This window comes from Symsagittifera roscoffensis, chromosome 3 (genome assembly GCF_963678635.1).
Source record: "Symsagittifera roscoffensis chromosome 3, txSymRosc1.1, whole genome shotgun sequence".
NCBI lineage: Eukaryota > Metazoa > Xenacoelomorpha > Acoela > Convolutidae > Symsagittifera > Symsagittifera roscoffensis.
The window spans coordinates 2,698,472-2,719,354 of record NC_087064.1 but is presented as its reverse complement, the minus strand read 5'-3'; the positions used below and the strand labels follow the sequence as shown (position 1 = coordinate 2,719,354).

Genomic DNA, 20,883 nt, shown 5'->3' with positions numbered 1-20,883 from the left:
AGTTTCTTCCGCAATCCATCCATTAGATTGTATTCTAAGTACATATTTTCCGATGATGTTAATTGCGTCATCAGTGAAACCGCAGTATAATTCACGAGTTTTCTCGTCAAGTGAATGGATTTTCAATTGTGAGTTTCTCAATTTCAGTTCGTGTAGGACATTTTGCTTAAGAAAGCTTACTGGGCTCGCCGAATCCACTGGAATGTTCAGGTTAACTATCGCGTCATCTCTCATTTAATTTTAACCAGTTTCTTAGTTTCATTGGTATCGTAGATCGTTCTGATGTTAAGAACGGAATAATGGTCGTTGTCACTGATCCCCTCTTCTGTCCAAGCATTAATCACTCCACAAAAGTTTTTTTTCGATTCTCGCTTGTGGGTCTTCTGGGGAGTATGTTCAATTCTGACTATTTACAATTTCGTCTATATTATTTACAGCGGGCCTTCTTTCTTTCGATTTACAACGTCTTCCAAAATGTCCTTTACATTTACAAATGTTACATAAAATTTTCTTCGCCGGACACACATTCGAGTGACCCTTGGTAAACGCGTTCCCACATTTCATACAAGTGTTAGATTTTTCTATGTTCATACTTGGTTCCTTTTTTACATTATTAAATTTTTGTACACTCTGCCGCTATTTCTATCGTGCTGAATGATCTTGTCATGTTTGTAACTTTAAGATAGTTGTAGTAGCCTTTCTCGTCAATGATGGCTTGGTTGAGTGCATCCACTGGATTAAGAGTTTGCCAGAGTAATCTTCGTTGTAAATCACAGTTCTTCATATTAAAAATAAAAACATCTCTTATCCACTCCTGTTCGGCATTGTTTCCAATTTCACACAATCTTGCTAGGTCCGACAATGCGCCCCAAATTTGTTCATAGGATTACCTGTCCTTTTGCGTTCTGCTTAGCAATTTGTAGCGTTCGAACGTAATATTTGTGGGTTTGATAAAAGCTGTTTCCAGTAGGTCGAAAAATTCTTTAAAGGAGATTCCTAGGACTTCAACCCTTGGGTGTTTTTGAGCGAAAACTCTCTTTTCTTCCGCTCCTAGGGCCATAAGATAGATCTTGTTTTTTTGTCGGCCTCGGATCTCCTGGTACCTCCGAATTTTTGTTTCTCCTCTGAAATTCGTTTGTCTTCTGCGTGTTCATAGACTCTCATGGTTTGTTGATTTCTGGCCTCCCTGGCTTTCCTCTGTGGTTCATTTTCTGACTCCTGGGCGCCTTCTGAGATAGGGATTGTATTTTCCAGTTCCAAAGGTTCCTTTAGATTATCTATATCTAAATTCTCTTTAGCGATGATTGCCAGATGGAATTGGTCTATCTAGTTGGTCCATTGGGTGGGTAGTTCTACAGTGTGGTTTGGCCAAAAGGCGTGAATTCTCCGTAGATTCGAATCAGTTGATGACTGCAACATTATAAAAGTGTGCAAATACCACTGGTAATCTAATCTAACTAAACTAGGTTAAAAAAACTAAGATAAGGTATTGAACTAACACTGACCGATGTCTTAAAAGAGCAACTGGTGACGCGAAGTCCACTGGACTTCTAGGAGTAAACGTTGACCGGTACGTAATTAACACATGAGGCCAAGGTCAAAACATAACAAACGTACTAAATCACAACAAGTAATTAATTTGAACAAAAAACGAGGAGGAAACTTCACTAAAAAGAAAGTCAATTCTTCAAAAACTTGAGTCAAGAACAAAACCCTGCACTAGCCTTGAGGTTCAGCTTTACTGTTTTTGGCTGTTTGCTCTGCTATCAGTTTTTATGCTCTCTACTATCTTCTTTATGCTCATAGGCTCTTTAAGTTTTTGCATGAAAGATAGGATTTTCTGCAGAATTGTTCCTTCCTGTCTCTTTCCCTTATCCAAATATTGTGCATCAGCTCTGTAGAGTCTCGGTTTTATGCTTTTTTGTGTCAAGGTTTTCCCTTCATCAATTTCAGTGTGTTTCGCCAACTTCATGAAAAATTAAGATCTGTTTCTTTCTAGTTCAAATTGTTTTCAAGCAAAAAGATTCCACAGCACACTTGAACTTTAAAACAATCAAGTACCATACCCAGAAACTGAATTATGCCAAAAAGCATGGCTAGCTACTGAAACAGATCCTCATCACTGATACCTATTTTTCTGGGTTCACTGGCATAAAATCTTTGAGAGTTTTTTTTCTGTTTTTTTTCTTTACACTAGAGATATTGGACTCACTATTTTTGTTCTATTTTAACAAATTTTGAATACTTAACTGCAATATCAATAAAAATTGTATATCTTTCATCATGTTGCAAGCTGCAACCGATCATCTGATCTAAAATTTTTAAACTCATCTGCTCAATTTTAAGAGCTCTAATTAATTTTTAAAGTCCAATTAATGATCACTTTCTCTATCTTTATTTCTAAATCTTGTTTACAGGCCCCAGTTATGCGACCAAGGAAAGAGCATCTCATTTTTTTCGCAGATCTATTACTAGACAACTGAGAACTTTTACTTGTTAATTTAGAATTAAAATCTCAGAAGTAAAAATCTCTCAGTTTTCTATTCTTACTCAAATTTTCAAATCATGCGTAATTTCATCTAGAGTTATTTTGTTCACTCTATATTTCATGAGCGTAAGAAGAGCACAAAAAATCTCTAAGACCTTCAAATAATTGACATGAATATTTTTTTGGTTAATTTCTCGTCAGCTTTATCCAGGTTGTCTTATAGCACTTCAGCTCTTGTGATGTGTTTGATAAACTCTTATTAGCTTTCATTCTAACCGCGGCTTTTTGTAAATTCAGTTGCTCCGTCCTAACTCGCTCAAAAGTTTTACAACTTGTACTTCTCAAATCCTAAAACTTTTACTCCTATATGTTTTAACTTCCTTAAAATAATTTTGATCTTTGAAATAACTCGTATAAGATTTGAAACTCTTTTTTTTTGAATTTTCAATCTCTTTATTAAAAATGGTCCTTGCTGTTGTTCCTTGGCATTATTTTTAACGCTTGTTGTAAAACTTATCCCCACTACTACACATACACTATTTAAAGCCCGATTCAATTTCAGATGAAAAACTCTTCTTTCAAATGATCTGCGAAATACAAAACAAACTTCAATTTTTTCTGGAAACGCCAAATTCTCTTACTGAGATTTTTTTTATTCTGCTTAAACTGAGTTGAACCGAAAAGTTCTACTGAGTTTTAACGATCAGTTTTTCCTCATTCATTATATCGTAGCGCATAAACATTAATTTTGCATATGCCTTTTTATCTAAATCTGGTTTAGACCCTTAACGAACTGCAGATTTTTGAGCCAAATTGTTACTCTCAGCCTTTCGTTAACTTGTATTGAACCCTGTCTTGCCAAAACATGGTTGTTCACAGTGTTTGCCAAATTTTCCGAAAGATTGTGCCAAAAGTAACGTTTCTTGGCTTAAGCTTTTGGGGTCTCCCCCGTGGATCTTTGTAAATGAATCAGTTTTTCATAAGCGTGATGGTTTTGAGCTACTAAATCAAATGATTTTTCCCTACAATGAATGAACTTTCACCTTTTCCAACTGCAGCCATCTGATCGCCCATTTTCTTAATTGATCGATGATAACCTCTCCGAACAATTTTCACAGCTATCTTACATTAACTCAAGCGTCATTATTAAGACCATTTATCCACGGGGGAAAGGACCAATACAAGAGCTGTACAGCTCATCACGGCGAACTGCTGTTGTGCCCCTGTTTAAGAACTACCTTTTACATTTTATTTTTTTTTGGTTATTTTTCTGGGCTGGGTGATGTTGCTTCACCCTCAAGCAACGAGCACGGATCATGGTGGGCCTCGACATCCGACCTTTCGATTGAGAGGCGGAGACGTAACCACTTCACCACCGCTCACCTGAACTGAAGCGTCTGTAAACTGAACATGAAACTTTCTAACATAAAAAAGTTTCATTCTTTTTCGGAAAAGTTATTATCTATTATGATGACAATGTAATAAATAATACAAATAATACGCTCAAAACTTCATACAAAACACGATAGCAACGCATTGAAGTTTTTAAAATTTCGCTACAAACTTTGAAGTTTTTTTCTCTTTGAAGTTTTTTTTCTCTACTTTCCCCACATATCAGCTACCATCATCATGAAATGGTTGCAGTAAGTTGTTCCGTTATTGCCGGCAAAAGGATGTGCAACTAGGAACGGTTTGGTGCCCTCCAATTTGTATTTGTAAATAGCCAGCGTAGTATTTTTGTCATCATCGCCAAAAGTGTCAGTGTACACCTGGATGCAAAACTGGGTTCCCGTCGCCAGGTCCACGAAGGATCCGTTGCCGACCTTGAGGTCCTCCATATTTCCTTCGAAGCCACAATGTTTCTCCAGGAAAACCATCGTGTTTCCAGTCGAGTTCTCGAGGAGTTCTATCGCGTACTCTTTCGTGAGTTTCTGCATACACATGCTTGATGGCGTGGTCTTGACTTCGACCAGTTTGATCTCGGGTTCGTTCAGGGGCGTCAGCTCCATGTTGAAAGAAGTGTGTGCCAACTCAATGGGACAGAAGTACATTCCGTTTCGGACACTGGACTTGACAAGACAGTAGGGAGTTCCAATTTTGATGTGGTCTTCATCCGGGTACTCCTTCCTGGCATAGGCCATGAAGTAGTTGAACACCTGTCCCAGTTCACAGGCGGGGAAGTATCCGCCTGGCATTTTGTTCATGGTGCGTTTATCCTCTAGGATGCTGTACGAGTGGGCTGAATAAAAGAAGAAGAATTTAAAAATCAGGGAGTTTACTAGATGTTTTTAAAGGGCACGACGACAATTCGTTGCAACTAGCGCAAATTAGTTGCAAGGAAATGTAATCAAGATTATTTGTTTAGTTGTTCAGCGAAACATTCCGTATCAATCCCACGCCCGCATGGCCGTTTGTTTGCTAAGCCGATTCATTTAAAATTGGTTACACGAGTAATATGGAAAACTGCTCAGCGACTTTTTATGAAAAATTGTCGCCTCACGATTTTTAAATATTCATAGCGGGCGAAAAACATGAAATGAATTGATTCATGCAGCAAGTTCAATACTTTCAACAACGACGTTTTTTCTAATGGACAGATTAAAAAATGTGTGAGACTAACTGTTGATTTCGAAGGTCGCGTAGTGTGGTTTGTCATCTCCGTCACAGGTCACTTTCAAGGTCACTTGTGGACCTCGCATCTTCAAGTCCTTCACTTCGTCGTCATACTTCGTCTCACAGGGAGTCTCGTCCAGATTGTCGTTCAAGTGCTTCACCAGATCCGACTGCATGCTTTCGACAGCCATCGAAGGTTCTCCGATCCCGTTGTTGAGTCGCCAGGACTTCGATTCCGGCATCCCGCTTTTGGGAAGCTCACAACCCTCGGGAACCAGAGGCGGTACTCGGCACATGGCTCCACCTCCAATCATAGGCATCGACGGGTTTTTACCGTGGTGTTTCTTTCCGCCGTCGTGGTCTGGCTTTTCGCCATGATGTCTGGTAGCCCTTTTGGGCTTCGCTAAAAATATTGTTTGCTGCCGAAAAGTTTTTATTTTTTTCTTCCTATCAACAAAAACCTATTTTAAAGTACCAAAAAATTCAACCGCTTTCGGCGAAACTAAAACACTAGCAAAATCAATCGCTGAACACAGAAATAAGAAAACTAATTCAAATTCCAAGTTGAGTCAAATAGTTAACTTACCAGACACGACCAAAAACACAGCGATTGAAAGTACAATTATTTGAGTGAGTTTCATTTTTAAGAGAGCAACTTTGAATTTCACCGATCAACTGAATATGTAAGATGTCTAAAGTTGTTATGATTTAGCAGATCGGCCGAAACCTGAAATCGGCTTCGGAAAATATTGACTCTAGATAACACACAAGGTGGGCCGAATTTGACGATGGTGAAACTAAGTTTGCTTTTCTACCTGCGCCCACACAAAACACTGCCCACTTTGTTTGTTCGATGAAGTCAGAGGGGCGAAGCTTTCGGAAACGCGCAAAGTTTTATCAGAACGACCTGATTACCAACCGCTTGATTGCGTCATAGACAATAATGTCACGTGACATGCAAAGAATGCCTGGTTTTTATGATTCAAGCTAAAAGAATATGTGCCAAATAAAATGATATTATTCTGGTTCATTACAGATTAAAAGCTTTTGCTGATCTGATATTTCATTTTTTAAAATAGTAAATTGAGGCTATTTGAAAATCGTGTATAAGATTGTCCCAAAAATATTCGGTGCACTATTTGCAGCAGTTTGCAAACCATATTCAGGGAAAACGATCTATTTAGCTTCACAAAAGCACGAGACGCGCCAGGGACGGATTTAGGGTTTTCTTGAGGGGGGAGGGGGCAGATTTTCAAGAAACTCCTGGGGGCTCCCAGAAAAGTATAAGACCCACTTTTGACCAAAAATTGTGCGCCGAAGGCAATTTTTTGTAAAAAAAAAACAGGTCAAAAATGCCGTTTTAGGGCAATTTTTTGGAAAATTTTGACCAAACCCCCCTGCATGAAAAAATCACTGCTTCTGCCCCTATACAATGAAAAAAAAAACGATGCTATCATTAATCATGAGATTATTCTGTCTAAATCCCCATTAAAAACGCTACTATTTTAATGTTTTTTTTTCACAGGTTCTCCCTGGACGACCAGAGCAGTCCGCCTGTGTTCGAGATGAAGGACATCTCAGAAATATACTCCAACTTCAGATCCCTGGACTCAGACTTGCCTCCGGACGTGGTCGCAGAGGTAACTCTTCGGAACTCTTATCAACTAAGTTCAACTTTTCAGATCAACTATGTACGCGTCTAGCCAAAATTACTAAACAAACTATTCACCCTTAAACCGTTAAGCTAAAATAACCTGGATTAAAATCTTCAGTTTAAGAAAACAGAAACACCTTGTCAATTTTTGAAAAATTCCGGCAATTTATAAAGCGATGTTTTATAAAATTCTTATTTCGGTGTTGTTTTTCGAATTCTTTTATTTCGGTGTTTTTAAAAATCAGATTAAGACCATTTATCCACGGGAAAGGACCAACACAAGAGCTGTACAGCTCATCACGGCGAACCGCTGTTGTGCCCCTGCTTAAGATATATTTTAAGTGTAATTGTTTTGGTTATTTTTGGGCAGGGTAATGTTGCTTCAACCTCAAGCAACGAGCATGAATCATGGTGGGCCTCGTACATCCGACCTTTCGATTGAGAGGCGGAGACGTAACCACTTTACCACCGCGCCCCTATTATGTTCTTTCGGTGTTTTTTATTCTTTTCCAAACAAATCGTTTCATTCTTCACTAATAGAGAGAATTAAATATAAAATTACCTTATACTCAATAGGACAAAAAGGTGAGTCCGCAAAAAGCTTGAAACAAAATACAGAGATTGTCACTACAAACTAGAGTAAAGTAAATTATCCCATTTACTAAAATAATAATCTGTGAAATCTGTGATGACGACAATCCTTCAAATGTCTAATATTTTGATCACCATCTAACACTAGACACTGTTTCTCCAGCTTTGCTCAATTCCTCCGGGTTGCCAAACTTTTCCACAGCGATATCTGTCACACGTTTTTGGCTTAACGGTATAAAATTTGGACCAGGTGAACAATCTTCTCCCTAAATCATTTTCTTATTGAGAATTTTGTTAATAGAATTCTTTAAGCTCCTGCGCTCATCACATGATGTAACTTCTAGAACATTGAGAAATAAAAAAAAACATTTTCATAGCTTACTTCGACTTTTTCTTTTTTTAAATCAGGCGAGGCGACACCTCGTTGCAAGCGACATCTCCTAGCATTTATAATAAAAAGCGACAATTCAAAACAAGTGGCTATTCAAAGCTTGCGACAATTATTAGGAAGCCTAATTGCTAATTAGAAGATTTCAAATTTAGAGACGGAGTCAAACACAGTTTGGCGTGCTAATGGAACATTCAAAACACGCTCGGCTTCATTTAATCAAATATTTATAATCCATGCTGTTGTGAATGACCAAATAGTCCCCTTTGTTTAGTTTCTCTGGCGACACAAAAGTAAAAAAAAATCTGTACATTCAGGCCTTCAGCCAGGTAAGAGACATTAGTTCGAGACTTCAATGTTGAAAGAACGTCATTGAATGCTTTTTAAAGAGTGTTCGCCATTGTCACTATCAAAAATTGATTTTTTTTGTTCGCGCAAGCAGGTTAACGGATAATTCGAGAGCTGGAATTAGCACCCTTAACTAGACAAGAAAAAAGCAGGCACAATCCTGAAACTGTTTGTTACTTTGGCTCTCATTTCAGAGCTTGATTTCAAAACTGGTGTCTTTGCTTTATGCAGTGAAAATTGTCCTGAAGACGAATCGTCATATTGGGCTATGTGGATAAATTCAAAATAACATGCGTCAGATTCAATCAACGTGGGCACAGGGGCAGAAAAATCTCCATTGGTCTGTGGAATCATTTGGAGACTGCTAAAAATGGGAAAAAGAAGACTAAGAAAACACCAACTCATTTGGCGGATGCCATAAAGCATTCCAGATAGGAATGGGTTGTGCCCACCCCGTGACTCATAAATTAAATATAAAAAAAAACAAAGTGTGTCGGAAATAAAGCTTGCCCTCACTACCACCGTTAAAGTGCTGCCAAGGTGGCTAATTATGAAACATCCCATTCTCGATTCATTGAGCTTCGAAAGTACTAAAAATTCAAGTTTATATGGAAACAACTTGAGGGCTTTTCTAACAATTTCGATTTCCAATACCTATTCCAAATCTTTAATCTCCTTTCTTTTGATCTTTTCAAAAAATTTTGCCTCTACATGTCCCTTGAAAAGAATAGTCACTTGGTGCAAATTGTCGCTTTTTATAAAAACTAGGATTTTTTTCGTTACACTGAGTCTTCGCGTCTGCCACGAATTTATGCCGTGCCCTGAAATAAGAATAGAAAATCGGAGTGAAGTTATTTCTAATAAGTTTATTATAGCGATCTAAAACTTGTATCCTTATTTATTAACCCTTAAGCTGATGATTTCTGATAAATGAGTTGGTAACAAAAACTTAACAAGAAAGTAATTTGAAGGAACTGTTTTTTTCTGATTCAGTGTTGACACTTTCATATAAATTTTGCAAAAATGGCATATACATTTGCAAACAGGAAACAATTTTCAAACAACACTTGCCCAAATTTGAAAAAAAAACATTAAAACGTGATACTTTTTCTCTAATTGCTCTTTCCAATTGTGCTTTTAACTATTTTAAATCCGTTGGTGGTGTAAGTAACAATTAAGAATTGATTCGTTTATACAACATGAATGATAAAAAACAAACACGAGAACTTTTTATAAACTGAATTGATTTTTGTTAAAAATGCTAAAATGATATCCGGAACGTTCAGTTATTTACGAAAAATTCCCAAAATGCAAATAAAACGACAGTTAAAGTGCGTTTGGTCTCAAGTTTATAAAAAGTTTGTGAAGAAAACGGGGAACATGTAAGAGAAAAGAGCCATTTTGATAAATGAACCGCTGTGTTTTGGCCAACAATATATTATCTTGTTGTATTGCCTATCTTAGCAAAATTCATCCAATTTTGATGTAAAACGTTTCATTTTTTCACCATTTAAGAAAGACTCAGTGACACTTCGAAAAAGTGTAATCAAAAAGGGGGCAGTACAACAGTGCCGAAGCACAACAGTGCCGAAATTGAAAACTTTGTTCAACAGTACCGAAAATGAAAACTTTGTTCAACAGTGCCAAAAATTTGAACAAATTTCAAAATATTAAGTGCGGCAATCAAAAAATAAACAGCACTCGTTTACAATCTTAAGTGAAACTTAAAAATTTTGAGTGAGAAAATTTGCAGCTTACACGTTTTGGCGCCAAAATAATTGTTTACTTAGCAGTTGTAGACATATTGGCTCCAAAATTGGAGTGATTTTCTTTGATAATTAGCGCCAGTAATTTCCCGTTCTTTAGAAAATGCGTGTAAATTATTCTGAAATTTTCCCGCCTTTTTCGGCACTGTTGTACTTCGGCACTGTTGAACGCCCCCTCAAAGAGACCCTGCAATTGTCCACTTAGACTAGTCTATGTAGTGATTGTGTGATACTGTTAATAATTCTGATGCTTCTATTTGACGATTTGATAGGAAAAAAATTGTTTTTCAATTTTATTTTGTCGCTATTCTTATGCGTAAAGGACCGAATGCGCAAAAACTCTCAACAAATCAAAGTCCATTAAACTGTCCAATAATGACTGATTTTGTCGCTTATTTTCATCGAGTTTATGAATACTAAACTTTAATTGGCAGACGTAATTTTCGCGCATTCGCGAACGGGGTTTGAATCGTTTCACTTATTCCGAAAAAATCCCAAAAAAACAATGGCAGCACTATAAATTGAACGCATTGGTGAACAGTGTTGATTTATATTATCCGGAAAAAATAAATAACAGTTGCAACTTAATACTGGGTTGACTTTACCCAAAAACTGTACTTTTTACTGAAAAGAACAATTTTTTTACTTATAACAATTTTTAAACGCTTTGCAGATTTTTTTTGGAAATTATGCACTCATTAAATTTCGTTGAGCCATATTAAAGGCTTTCTTCTAACTAGTTTTTTAAGCAATTGACCCGGTGTTTTCAGCTCAAACTAACAAATACAATGCACCATATTAGTTTGCTAAAATTCAAAGAAAGATTTACTGCTATCATTATATGTCAACCAAGTCAACCCAAGTTTAAAAAAAAACTCATTTCAAGCTTCAAATTTAATTAGCTTTGCCCAGATAAATTAAATCAGCACCTTGCACTGCATCTTTTGACTGCGTACTAATTTCAACCAATGATATTTGAACACTTTCTTCACTATTTTTATAATTTGAGATATGATAATTTTTGAGCGGATTAAGTTTTAAAAAGAAACCCTAATTTCAGGCATCTGCTCTGTGGCAAACTACGAGGACTAATCTGACTCACGAGATAACAGCTGGCACGAAAGAACTAGTGCGCAAGAATGTCCTCACAAAAGAACATCTGCTCAGAACCAATCAATCGAGTAAAATCTTTAAATGAAAATGATACAGGTTCCGTTTTGGATGGGCTACTATCACTAATAATATAAGCTTTTTATCAATGATATAGCACAAAACAGATTTAAAAAAGTCAAAATTTACAATTTTCTCTCCAGTTTTTGTTGGGGTAATTTTTTTTCGGGACTCTAAGACTGCTATATTGCTATATTTGACTCTAAAGTTGGAAATCTTTATTTGGCTTATTTGGAGACGAATGAGCGCTTCTTAATTTGATTCCTATGAGTGATATCCAATAGCAAGAAGTTGAAATTCTCACAAAAAAATAGAGTTTTTATTTCGTTTTCAACTTTTAGTTTTCGAGGTTTTTGTGGAGCGCGTACTTAAAGAGCGACAGGCCAAGAACAAATGCGTCATCTACTCGAGGAAGTTCGACAAAATCATCACTTCGGACCCAGCGGCAGGTATGAAGGAATGAACTTCTCTTCGTTTTTCAAAAATGTAAAATTCCTTAAGTTTTTTTTACTTCCAGACAGTTTTTGTGTATCATCAGTGATTTCACACTAATCAGTTATCACTTTATAAAAAGCGAGCTTAGGGAGAAAGAAGAAAGGGGGTGAAACCACTTTAGGAAATCATCGCTCTCAACACCCGGAAGCCATGTGGTACTGTTTTTACGACATACATTTTAACCGAACAATCCTAAAAACGTTCTTTGGGATCCTTTAGCGCCAAAATATACAAATTTTCAAAGCCAGCGCCACTAAAATATTATATTTTTACACTCAATATTTTTTTAGAAAAAAAAACATAACTGGATTTTTGGCAAAATCTTCGGGATTTTTGTCCACGGGATTTTTTATTAAATCTCCGCCTACGGCGCTATAATAATGCTGACAAAAATTTATGAGATATTGTGAAAACTGTGTGCTCTCACCTAAATCTCGGATTGAAGCCTTTACTATAAAAAGTTTTTTAAATGACGATGTACGACTAATCAATTCAGTTAAAGACAAAAACTGATCAGAGGAGTTTTTTTCAAAGTAGCAAAACTGCACACCCGCATTTATGGAATTTATTCGCTTTAAGTCATCTTTCGCCTTCAAAAAAGGTGACAATATATTCGATTATAATTATACATTGACCACGCAATCAATTAAAATCCGTTATAATCCATTTAAATCAAAGATTTAAATTGATTAGAATCCTATTAAAACACATCATAATAGATTATTATGTAATAAAAACAACACAAGTTTTTTCCTCATTTTTTCTATTTTCTACTTTATCAACAACCCTGAATTTAGTTCTAAACCTGCTTATAAATACTTGAAAGCTTACATGCGGCACAGGTACATAAATGGGGAAATTAATTAAAAAGCAGCAAAAACTAAAAATTCAAAAAATCATATCAACATATTAGATTTCTAACTAGAACAAATGAAAAAGCTATTGATATCTCGTCCTCTCTCCGAATGTTTTGAAATGCCAAGTCTATAAGTCATTTAAAAAAAAAACAATTTGGATTAAAAAAACTTCAAAAATCAAATTATACAAAAAATATCAACTTGTCTACGCAAACTAATTTGTTTCATGGTTTAGATTGTTTTGATGTACAATTATTTAATGATTTTTACTTCTAAATGCTACAATTTAGAACTGGCTATTACCAATTTCAAAAAAGTAAATGAAGAAAAATTTGCGTTAGTTACATTTTTTTGAGATCATGTACGTTAATAAAATAAAAAAAATTTGACCGTTTTTTGTTCATTAGAAATAATGAACGATTAGAAATAATGAACGACAAAATTTTTAAAAATCTAAGTTTTTACAGACAAAAAGCTTCGAAAACTCTTGATCATTTTTCATGAATTGATCAGAGTAGAAAAAAAATTGAATTTCACTTTTAGCATGCTTACAAATATAGTGTTAGAAAGCTGAAACAGAAAAATTGAACTCAAAAATATTGACTTTAACTAGAAAATGAACACATTTTACAAAACAAGCATTTTCTTGTCAATTTAGCAAGTTCCTATCACTTTATTCGGTCGAAACTAGATGAAAAACAAAAATTATATACCAGTTTTTCCCGACTCCGGGGAATTTTTTTGGAAAATAAAATAAAACACACCCGAACACAAAGTGCCTTTCCATTTTCAATGGCCGGGTCAATTAAATAAGTCAAATGGCATTCAGAACTGATTATATGTATAACCGCAATAAATTTGATTCTGTTTCGTCAAGCTATCTATGTATTGTACCTTTATTAAATTTAGTTAGGTTTCCTGAAGCGAAATTTAAACTATCGGTGTGTATGGGCTTCTTTTTAAAAAACCGCATTTTGTCTTTGTGCACAAAAAAAGCACTTAACTCTATTTGAACAGCGTTGAAACCTTTAAAAATTAGATTTTCTGTTTTTGACAAACAAGGGTTTTTTTTTTTAAATTGTAATAAATTAATTTTTTTTTGATAATTTTGCATTCATACTCAGATTCAAGCGGAAAACATTCGACGATTTCATAATTGCACCAAAATTTCCTGCTCGAAACCAAACTATAATTTTAATGCATTAAAATTTAAAACTTTAACGCAATAATAATTGAACTCTTATCACAAAAGTATAAGACAAAATGGATGGTTTATTTTTCAGAAACATGAGAATGAGTAGAATCAGTCCAGGAAAAATGTTTTTGATTTCATTTTCTTCCATTTACTTTAGGTTTAAATATAATTAAATCAGCTACAGGGCAGAATCAAAAAAACAAGAAAAAAAAGATTTATGGTGTTGAAGGAGGCGTTTGCAAAACATTCAAAAGACGTGATAGTTACCCTAAAAGAGAATTCTTCTTGGTTTTTTGTAATTAATCTGTTTAAATTTTCAACAACCGCTAATGGCAAATTGAGCCTAAAAGTCTGAGAGTGATTGCGCATAGTTTTTTTTAAGCAATACAAGGTCTTCTTTTTAGTCATATAGCAAGTAGTAAAATTAGTAAAATATCAAACCTTTTAAAAAAAATTTCTGTAAAACGGAGTCCTTATATCTGCTCTGAAAGCTCCTTTGTTATTCGCTATAGCTTTAAACACTCTTTTCATTCAAGGCGTACGCAAAAAAAAATCCAAAACGGTGAAAAGTATTTGAAAAAAGAAAATAAGCGCCAAAATTGCAAAAAATAAATTTGCTAAATCGCCGCTACTTTATCTCACATTCTCAGATTTCAGAACTAAATCAAACGCAAACTACTGTTTCGAGTCACAGTTATAGTATTGATCTCAAAAAATCAATCGTTCTTGACTTGTTCCCCTCATAATTAGACTGCTGCCTTACCTCAAATCACAATTTTTTGTTTTTCTTTTAGGAGACTATTTGGACTTTGACAATGGCCTGGTAGTTCCAGCAGGTCAGAGGAAAGCGGAGAAGCTTTTCAGGGAGATCAAAATGAAGATGCCGAACAAATTGATTCACAGAAAACCCATTTCTTGGAAGCCAGGTGACCCTAATTTATCCTTGAAGCAAAAGGTTCATTGCTGATCAGTCGACAAGGTAGCCGCGCAATATATATTTTATCAAAATGGGGGAGCGGTGGTGAAGTGGTTACGTCTCCGCCTCTCAGTCGAAAGGTCGGATGTTTGAGGCCCACCATGATCCGTGCTCGTTGCTTGAGGGTGAAGCAACATTACCTAGCCCAGAAAAATAACCAAAAAAATTGCATGTAGTTCTTAAACAGGGGTACAACAGCGGTTCGCCGTGATGAGCTGTACAGCTCTTGTGTTGGTCCTTTCCCGTGAATAAATAGTCTTAATCGTAATTTACTGCGCCGAAAAACCAAATTAGTATTAATTTCAACTGTTAGAATTGTAGCAGTTTCAAGATATATTTACTCAAAAACAAACATTCTGAATATATATTTTAAAAACATGAGAAATTTGTCAAGCATTTCAAAAATTAGAATTAAAATACTCCGTGAGTTTTCCACAAATCACCATTTTCAATTGAATAACCAGCATATTTTTCTTTTATGGAGGTCAAAACGGGTATCAGCATAATCGGCTTATTAATCTCTCGGCATGATCGGCTAATTATTGCATCGGCATAATGGACAATTTCAGGTGGAATTACAGCAGAGGAAAAACAACACAAAACGTATCTCTCCTACGTGCAAACCCAGAGCTACCTTGACCTCACAAGGAGAATATCGGCCGCCAAACTCCACCAACAACAACTTCTGTCTTTCTTCAAAAGCGACTCCCTTCAAGCACTTTTTCTAGAATGTTCCGCACAACTACTACACGTCGACACTTTGACTTTAAAAAGTCTGAGTCGCGACGGAATTCTGGAGTGGATTTTCGACACGATCGTTGAAAACCGGAAAATTCTTCTGACCCCGAATGAACTTTCAGGCGAAGATGATTGGCTAGATTATGTCGAGGCTTCGACCGGGATTCGGTCGACTCAACTTAGCCAATCACGAGGCACTGGCACGACTCGAACACGACTGACGAGACAAAAAATGACGTCGACTCCTAACTTCAGCCGACAAGCAACCCTGAAGCTATCGCGTCGAAATACGAAAGATAAGCTCCGTAGACAAAAACCACGCGAGAAGGTAGAATCGAGAGTCGAAAGTTCCGCAAGAGCTTTCAATGAAACCAGCGAGCATACAACTGATAGCGAAATCACCACGAAACTCAAAGACAGCAAAAAGAACAAAGCTCCTGATGAAAACTTTGAAGAAAAACGGGAATTGGTGGAAAATGTTGTTGATCACGTAGATTTTGATCCAACAGGTGAACAAATGATGTTCGATCATTCGATGGAGCATTTCCCATTCTTCATTATTGGAGATTCAAATTCCGGGAAATCAATAATGGCCGCTATGATAGTTAAGCATGCGAACACTTATTTGCCCGATTTTCATATAATTCCTCGGTTCTGCGGCGCTTCTGATAAATCTCGGTCATTTTTCGACGTGCTCGAGTCAATTTATCACAATCTGACCAAGCTATGTAAGATGGATTACACTAAACCGAGCAGTTTGCCTGAATGTGTGAACGGGTTTCAAAATCTGTGTGAACAAATCGCGATCTCGGAGAAACCTAACTTCAACTTTCGGATTTTGGTAGTCGTGGACCAATTGGAGGCCTTGACGTGCAACGATAGGAGCTTTGCGCTGAGTTTGAATTGGATGCCGAGACAGTTTTGTGCCAAATTGGTCTTTATTGTTACTGTGAACAAATGGTGTGTTCAATTGATGACGTCAGCACAATGTGTGACAAGGGAATCCTGGAGATTTTTCAAGGTCAGTCCAGCGTTTGAATCCCGCGCTCTGGTTTCTATCTGAAAACTATCGGAAGCAGTCATCAATTTTTTAAGATTGATTTTTGTGACAAAGGAGTCTTAAAAATTCAGAGCAAATATTTAAATTATCTTATTTTAAACTCCCGTCAAAGTAGCAAATGTACATCCAACAAAATTCTAATAAAAGTAAGAACCTACCAAGGGCGGATCTAGGATTTTCCGCGCCCCCTTAATCCCCGCCCCTAAATCCGCTGGTGGAACTATAACATGAGCTATCTACAGAGGCATGATTGGAAAAAAGATATGATTTGTAACTTAATTTGTGTTAATTTACAAAACCATATGTTTAACTTAGGCAACACTACTGTTCTGTTATTAGGCTTCTAATGTTGCGTGTATTTCAGCTTCCAGGTGAGTTGTCGCTGAACACGTGTCAGATGTACCTGGAAGACCTGATGATGTCGAAGGGGAGGAGTCTCACTGACAATCAGAAGACACTCATCACTCGCTCACTGAGAAACCAGCCAACCATGTTGCTTCTCAACTCACTCGCTAATCAGGCAAGCCAACAGACACTTCGGTCTTACTTTCCATTCTCTGAGGAGCGCCGAGGAAGTGGCAAGGTTTCTGGCTCTCAATTGAAAGGTCAAGTGTTCGAGGCTCACCATTATCCGTGCAGCTAATTACCCGAGAGTGATGCGAATATTATAGGGCGAGGCGAAATTACCCAGAAATTAACTAAAAATTGCAAGTAATTTCTAATCAGGGACTACAGTGGTTTTTCGTAAAGAGTTAGAGATTTTGTATAATGACTATTTTCCTTATTCTTTGAGGCAAAGACTAGAAATTTTGCTGGATGGATCCGTGAACTTAAATTTAGTGGAGTTTGTGCAACGTATCGCGAAACTTGGTAATGATATAAATTGATAGAGGACGAATTGGTGAGCTAATTAATGTTTCTCAGAGTTAATTATCAAAGACTTCAAACCTCAAAAAAGAGTTTCAGGCTCTTCTGTGGCGGAAGCGATTCCATTTGCCTGTGAACAAATTCGCATCAGTGAATCATCTGATTCAAATCTGTCACATCCGAGAAGCCGAGAAGAGATTCGGCAAATCTGTCATCCGGAAATTCTGCTCTTTGATCTGTGTCAGCCAATTTGGTCTCTCAGGTCAGCTTTCATTTTCACTTTAGGTCTCTGTACCCTCCCCCCCCCTCACTTCCACCACCATTACAAAGGGGGTTCGGGGTACAAATGTATCATAGGAGGATCTTTCTTTTGTTTCAAGCCAGGACTAATAAAATGGGCTGCAGTTAAGCTTCACAGCCCCAGGTTTGTCACGTGGATGGTAGCTTACTTCATAAATTCTCGCCTAGCGAGCTATTATATTTCAAAAAACTCTATAAAGTTGAAACTGCGAAGTATAAAGTTGAAACTGACTGCGATGCCTAACAAAAAAATAGTTCGACAAAGAGAAACTTCCAAAAAATATACTAGTAGCGGAATTCAAAACACTCACCGCCCAAAGGGTCTTTTCAAAACTATTTTACATGGAGCGTGCGCTAAAAAACGCCTCATTTTTGGCCGAAACCGTCTTAAAAAGCCCAAAAAAACATTTTCGGCCTAATTTGTCGAAAATACCGGGTCTACTTAACAATCTCCACCCCTTTCAAGAAAAGGGGGGGGGGATTGTTAATTAGATCAAAATGGTCGATTTTTCGACCTGTCAGAATGCAGCAAAATTAGAATTCTCCATAGAATTTTATTGAGAATTTTGATTTTGCTGCATTCTGATTGGTCGAAAAATCGACCATTTTGATCTAATTAACAATCTATCCCCCTCCCCTCTTTATTGAAAGTTGTGCAGATTGTTCAGTAGATCCGGCATTTTAGCCAACTTTTTTTGGAAAATGCTTCATATCCTCCATTAAAGCTCTATTGTTTATTTACTGTATTTATTTATAGGGTTGGAGATTCTTAAGGTACCATAAAGGGGGGGGGGGGGGGGGTGGAGAGATTGTTAAGTAGATCCAAAATGCCAACGAAAAAATTGTTGCCTAAATTGGGCCTTTTAGGCGTTTTAGATCTCAAAAAATGTATTTGGCTGACTTATAAAAAAATGTTCAAAAAAGTTTTCGGATATTTCTAATTATGAAATTTTTCTCAAAATCCGCCTCTTCTTCTTCGAGAGAAGATCCAATATCAGCTGCTGATTTCAGAAATAGAGCTTCTTGATCTTCTGTCTTATTCTGACGAAGCTGTGGACGAAGTGTATGCTGCACAGGGTGTTCTGCACAGAAATATTGTCAGATTACCCCTCAATTGGTGGCTACAAGTGAGGTAGGAATGTGAAATGTTTTTCTAATCATTTTCAGCAAAAAACACACGAGTCAAAATTTTTTGGTATTTTTTAATCAAGATTTGGCAAGATTGGCGGTTTTGGAATCAAAAAAGTGTCTACCGTTCAAAAACAGTTCTAATTTTGGGCTCATTTGAGAGACTATTGCAACCTACTTGAGAAATGTTTGTCTTAAACGTTTGCATAGAAATTCTTGTCAATTAAAATTGTTTTAACCTTAAAAACGATATAATTTCAAACAAAAACAAGAATTGTTGTGCAAGTTTCACAGAATAATCCGACCATATTCATAAAATAAATAGAAAAATAGTTTTTTTTTCAAGTTTCTTCAAATAATGTCGTTTTTAGGGCGTAGTGTGAACTAATTAATCGCGTAGAAAAATATTGAATTAAGCATAACCGGCAGCATTTGAAGTTAAAAAATGAATCACAAACAAAGAAAAATTATTTTAAAAATTTCTTACAATTTTTTTCTAAATTTCTGCACAAAATTTATTTTTTTGGAAACTTTTTTGCCAAATAAGCCCAATATGAAACATCAAAACCTAATCCTTAGTTTTATAAAAAATGAATATTTTTGAACTTAAAAGTCTTTTAAAAAGTACATTTACATACCAAGGGCCGTTACTTGATCGCGTTACTCGCTCGAAATTAGACTAAATCTCAAAAACTGCAAACCTTTTTTTCTCGACATGGGACAGTTGTTTGAGCATTTTAAATTATCGTGCAATTCACGACCAAAAAGGCTTCAATATTACATATCACTTGACTTATTCCAGTGATTGTTTGCGGTACCTGATTTAGCGCGGAAAACAAAAAAAATTATAACACACCCGAATACCAAGTTTCTCCCCATTTTTCAAATGGTCGGAACAAAAAGAGAAAAGGCTCTTATGACTCTTGAAAAATGATGTTCATTTTATTTTCCAGGTCATATTTTGTTAATCTGTTGAAAGAAAAGAAGATGGGCAAAACTTTTCTTCTGACGTGGGCAAACAAAACATACGCAGAAGTTTTCAGACGCAGCCTTCTCCACGAAAATGAAGAATGCGAGGTCAGTTGATACAGAAAAGAAGTACATATAATGCAATTCTGTACTGTAATAAGTAATGTTTCATCCTTTGAGTTTTTATTGCAATATTTCGTAATTGAAGAAAAGTTGTCACTCTCTTACAGAAATAAAAAGAAAACAACATATGGGCGTGTCGGGTACTAACTGGGTTTTCTTCTTTGTCTTGTGCGTCAGAAAATTTTGGTTTATTTTGTGCCATGCAAGGAATTTTTGGTTTTGCTTTCATATGAACACTTTTGTTTGTCCATGAACATCTGAGCACGTTCTGTTTTCATCTCAACCGCAGAGGTCAATTCGCAAACTTCTTCTGGACTACTTCATGGGTAGACTTGTTAATCCCGACTCTCCATCTCACATGGAGGGCGAGAAGAATGAGTCATCGCCATCAGCACACAACAGATGCATCAGTCGGCAACAACTGAAAGTGAGCAACGGCGTGTACAATACACGTGCCATGGAGGAGATTGTGTTCCAGTTCGGGAAACTACTCGATCAACAAGTAAGAAAAACACGGAAAAACACGTAAGAAAAACAAGCTACAATTCGTAACAAGCGACAATTCGTAACAGGCGACAATTCGCAACAGGCGACAAGTCGTAACAAGGCATTGGTAAGTAAAATACGTTTTCTCCGCTTCGCTCCGCTGTGCTTACGTCTGGCTCGATAGGAATACTGCGCGTGAATTAGTGCTCCCCGCTTAAACTACTGTTACCAATTGTCGCTTGTTACCAATTGTCGCTTAATACCAATTGTCGCTTGTTACCAATTGTCGCTTGTTACCAATTGTCGCTTGTTACCAATTGTCGCTTGTTACCAATTGTCGCTTGTTACCAATTGTCGCTTGTTACCAATGGTCGCCTGTTACTAATTGCCGCTGTTAAGAATTGTCACCTGTTACTAATTGTCGGCTCACGTTCAAGAAAGGGAAGATCCGGGAAAAAAACTTATTAATTGTAACTCTCTAGCTATCTTGAGACGTTTAATGCGAAGAATTAATACATTTTCAATTGCTTGCTAAAATATTTCGATTGTGTTCGGAAGGGAAAAAATATAGAGAATAATCAACGCAATGACTAAATGGATATAAAGCCAAAAAAATAAAAATAGAGTGCAACATAAATATAAACACCATTTATCTGAGTTTTTTTTAAAAT

The 20,883-nt window shown here is 36.4% G+C and overlaps 2 protein-coding genes across 2 annotated transcripts in view; one reads left to right on the top strand and one right to left on the bottom strand.

Annotated features, from left to right (window-relative positions):
* LOC134841129 (uncharacterized) overlaps positions 1 to 20,883 on the top strand; it is a 70,371-nt gene that overhangs the window by 7,683 nt on the left and 41,805 nt on the right. The window contains exons 5-14 of the mRNA XM_063856918.1: positions 6,627 to 6,741; positions 10,909 to 11,029; positions 11,360 to 11,467; positions 14,360 to 14,491; positions 15,111 to 16,300; positions 16,704 to 16,859; positions 17,306 to 17,468; positions 18,518 to 18,638; positions 19,588 to 19,711; positions 20,016 to 20,228. Of these exons, the coding sequence (XP_063712988.1) occupies positions 6,627 to 6,741; positions 10,909 to 11,029; positions 11,360 to 11,467; positions 14,360 to 14,491; positions 15,111 to 16,300; positions 16,704 to 16,859; positions 17,306 to 17,468; positions 18,518 to 18,638; positions 19,588 to 19,711; positions 20,016 to 20,228 (2,443 nt within the window). The remainder of the gene's footprint in view (positions 1 to 6,626; positions 6,742 to 10,908; positions 11,030 to 11,359; positions 11,468 to 14,359; positions 14,492 to 15,110; positions 16,301 to 16,703; positions 16,860 to 17,305; positions 17,469 to 18,517; positions 18,639 to 19,587; positions 19,712 to 20,015; positions 20,229 to 20,883) is intronic.
* On the bottom strand, positions 3,906 to 5,863 carry LOC134841375 (uncharacterized). Its single transcript, XM_063857324.1, has 3 exons — positions 5,688 to 5,863; positions 5,109 to 5,504; positions 3,906 to 4,727 (listed from the first exon to the last, which is right to left on the bottom strand). Exons 1-3 carry the CDS (start codon positions 5,740 to 5,742, stop codon positions 4,087 to 4,089), a joined length of 1,092 nt encoding a protein of 363 aa, XP_063713394.1. The 5' UTR covers positions 5,743 to 5,863; the 3' UTR covers positions 3,906 to 4,086.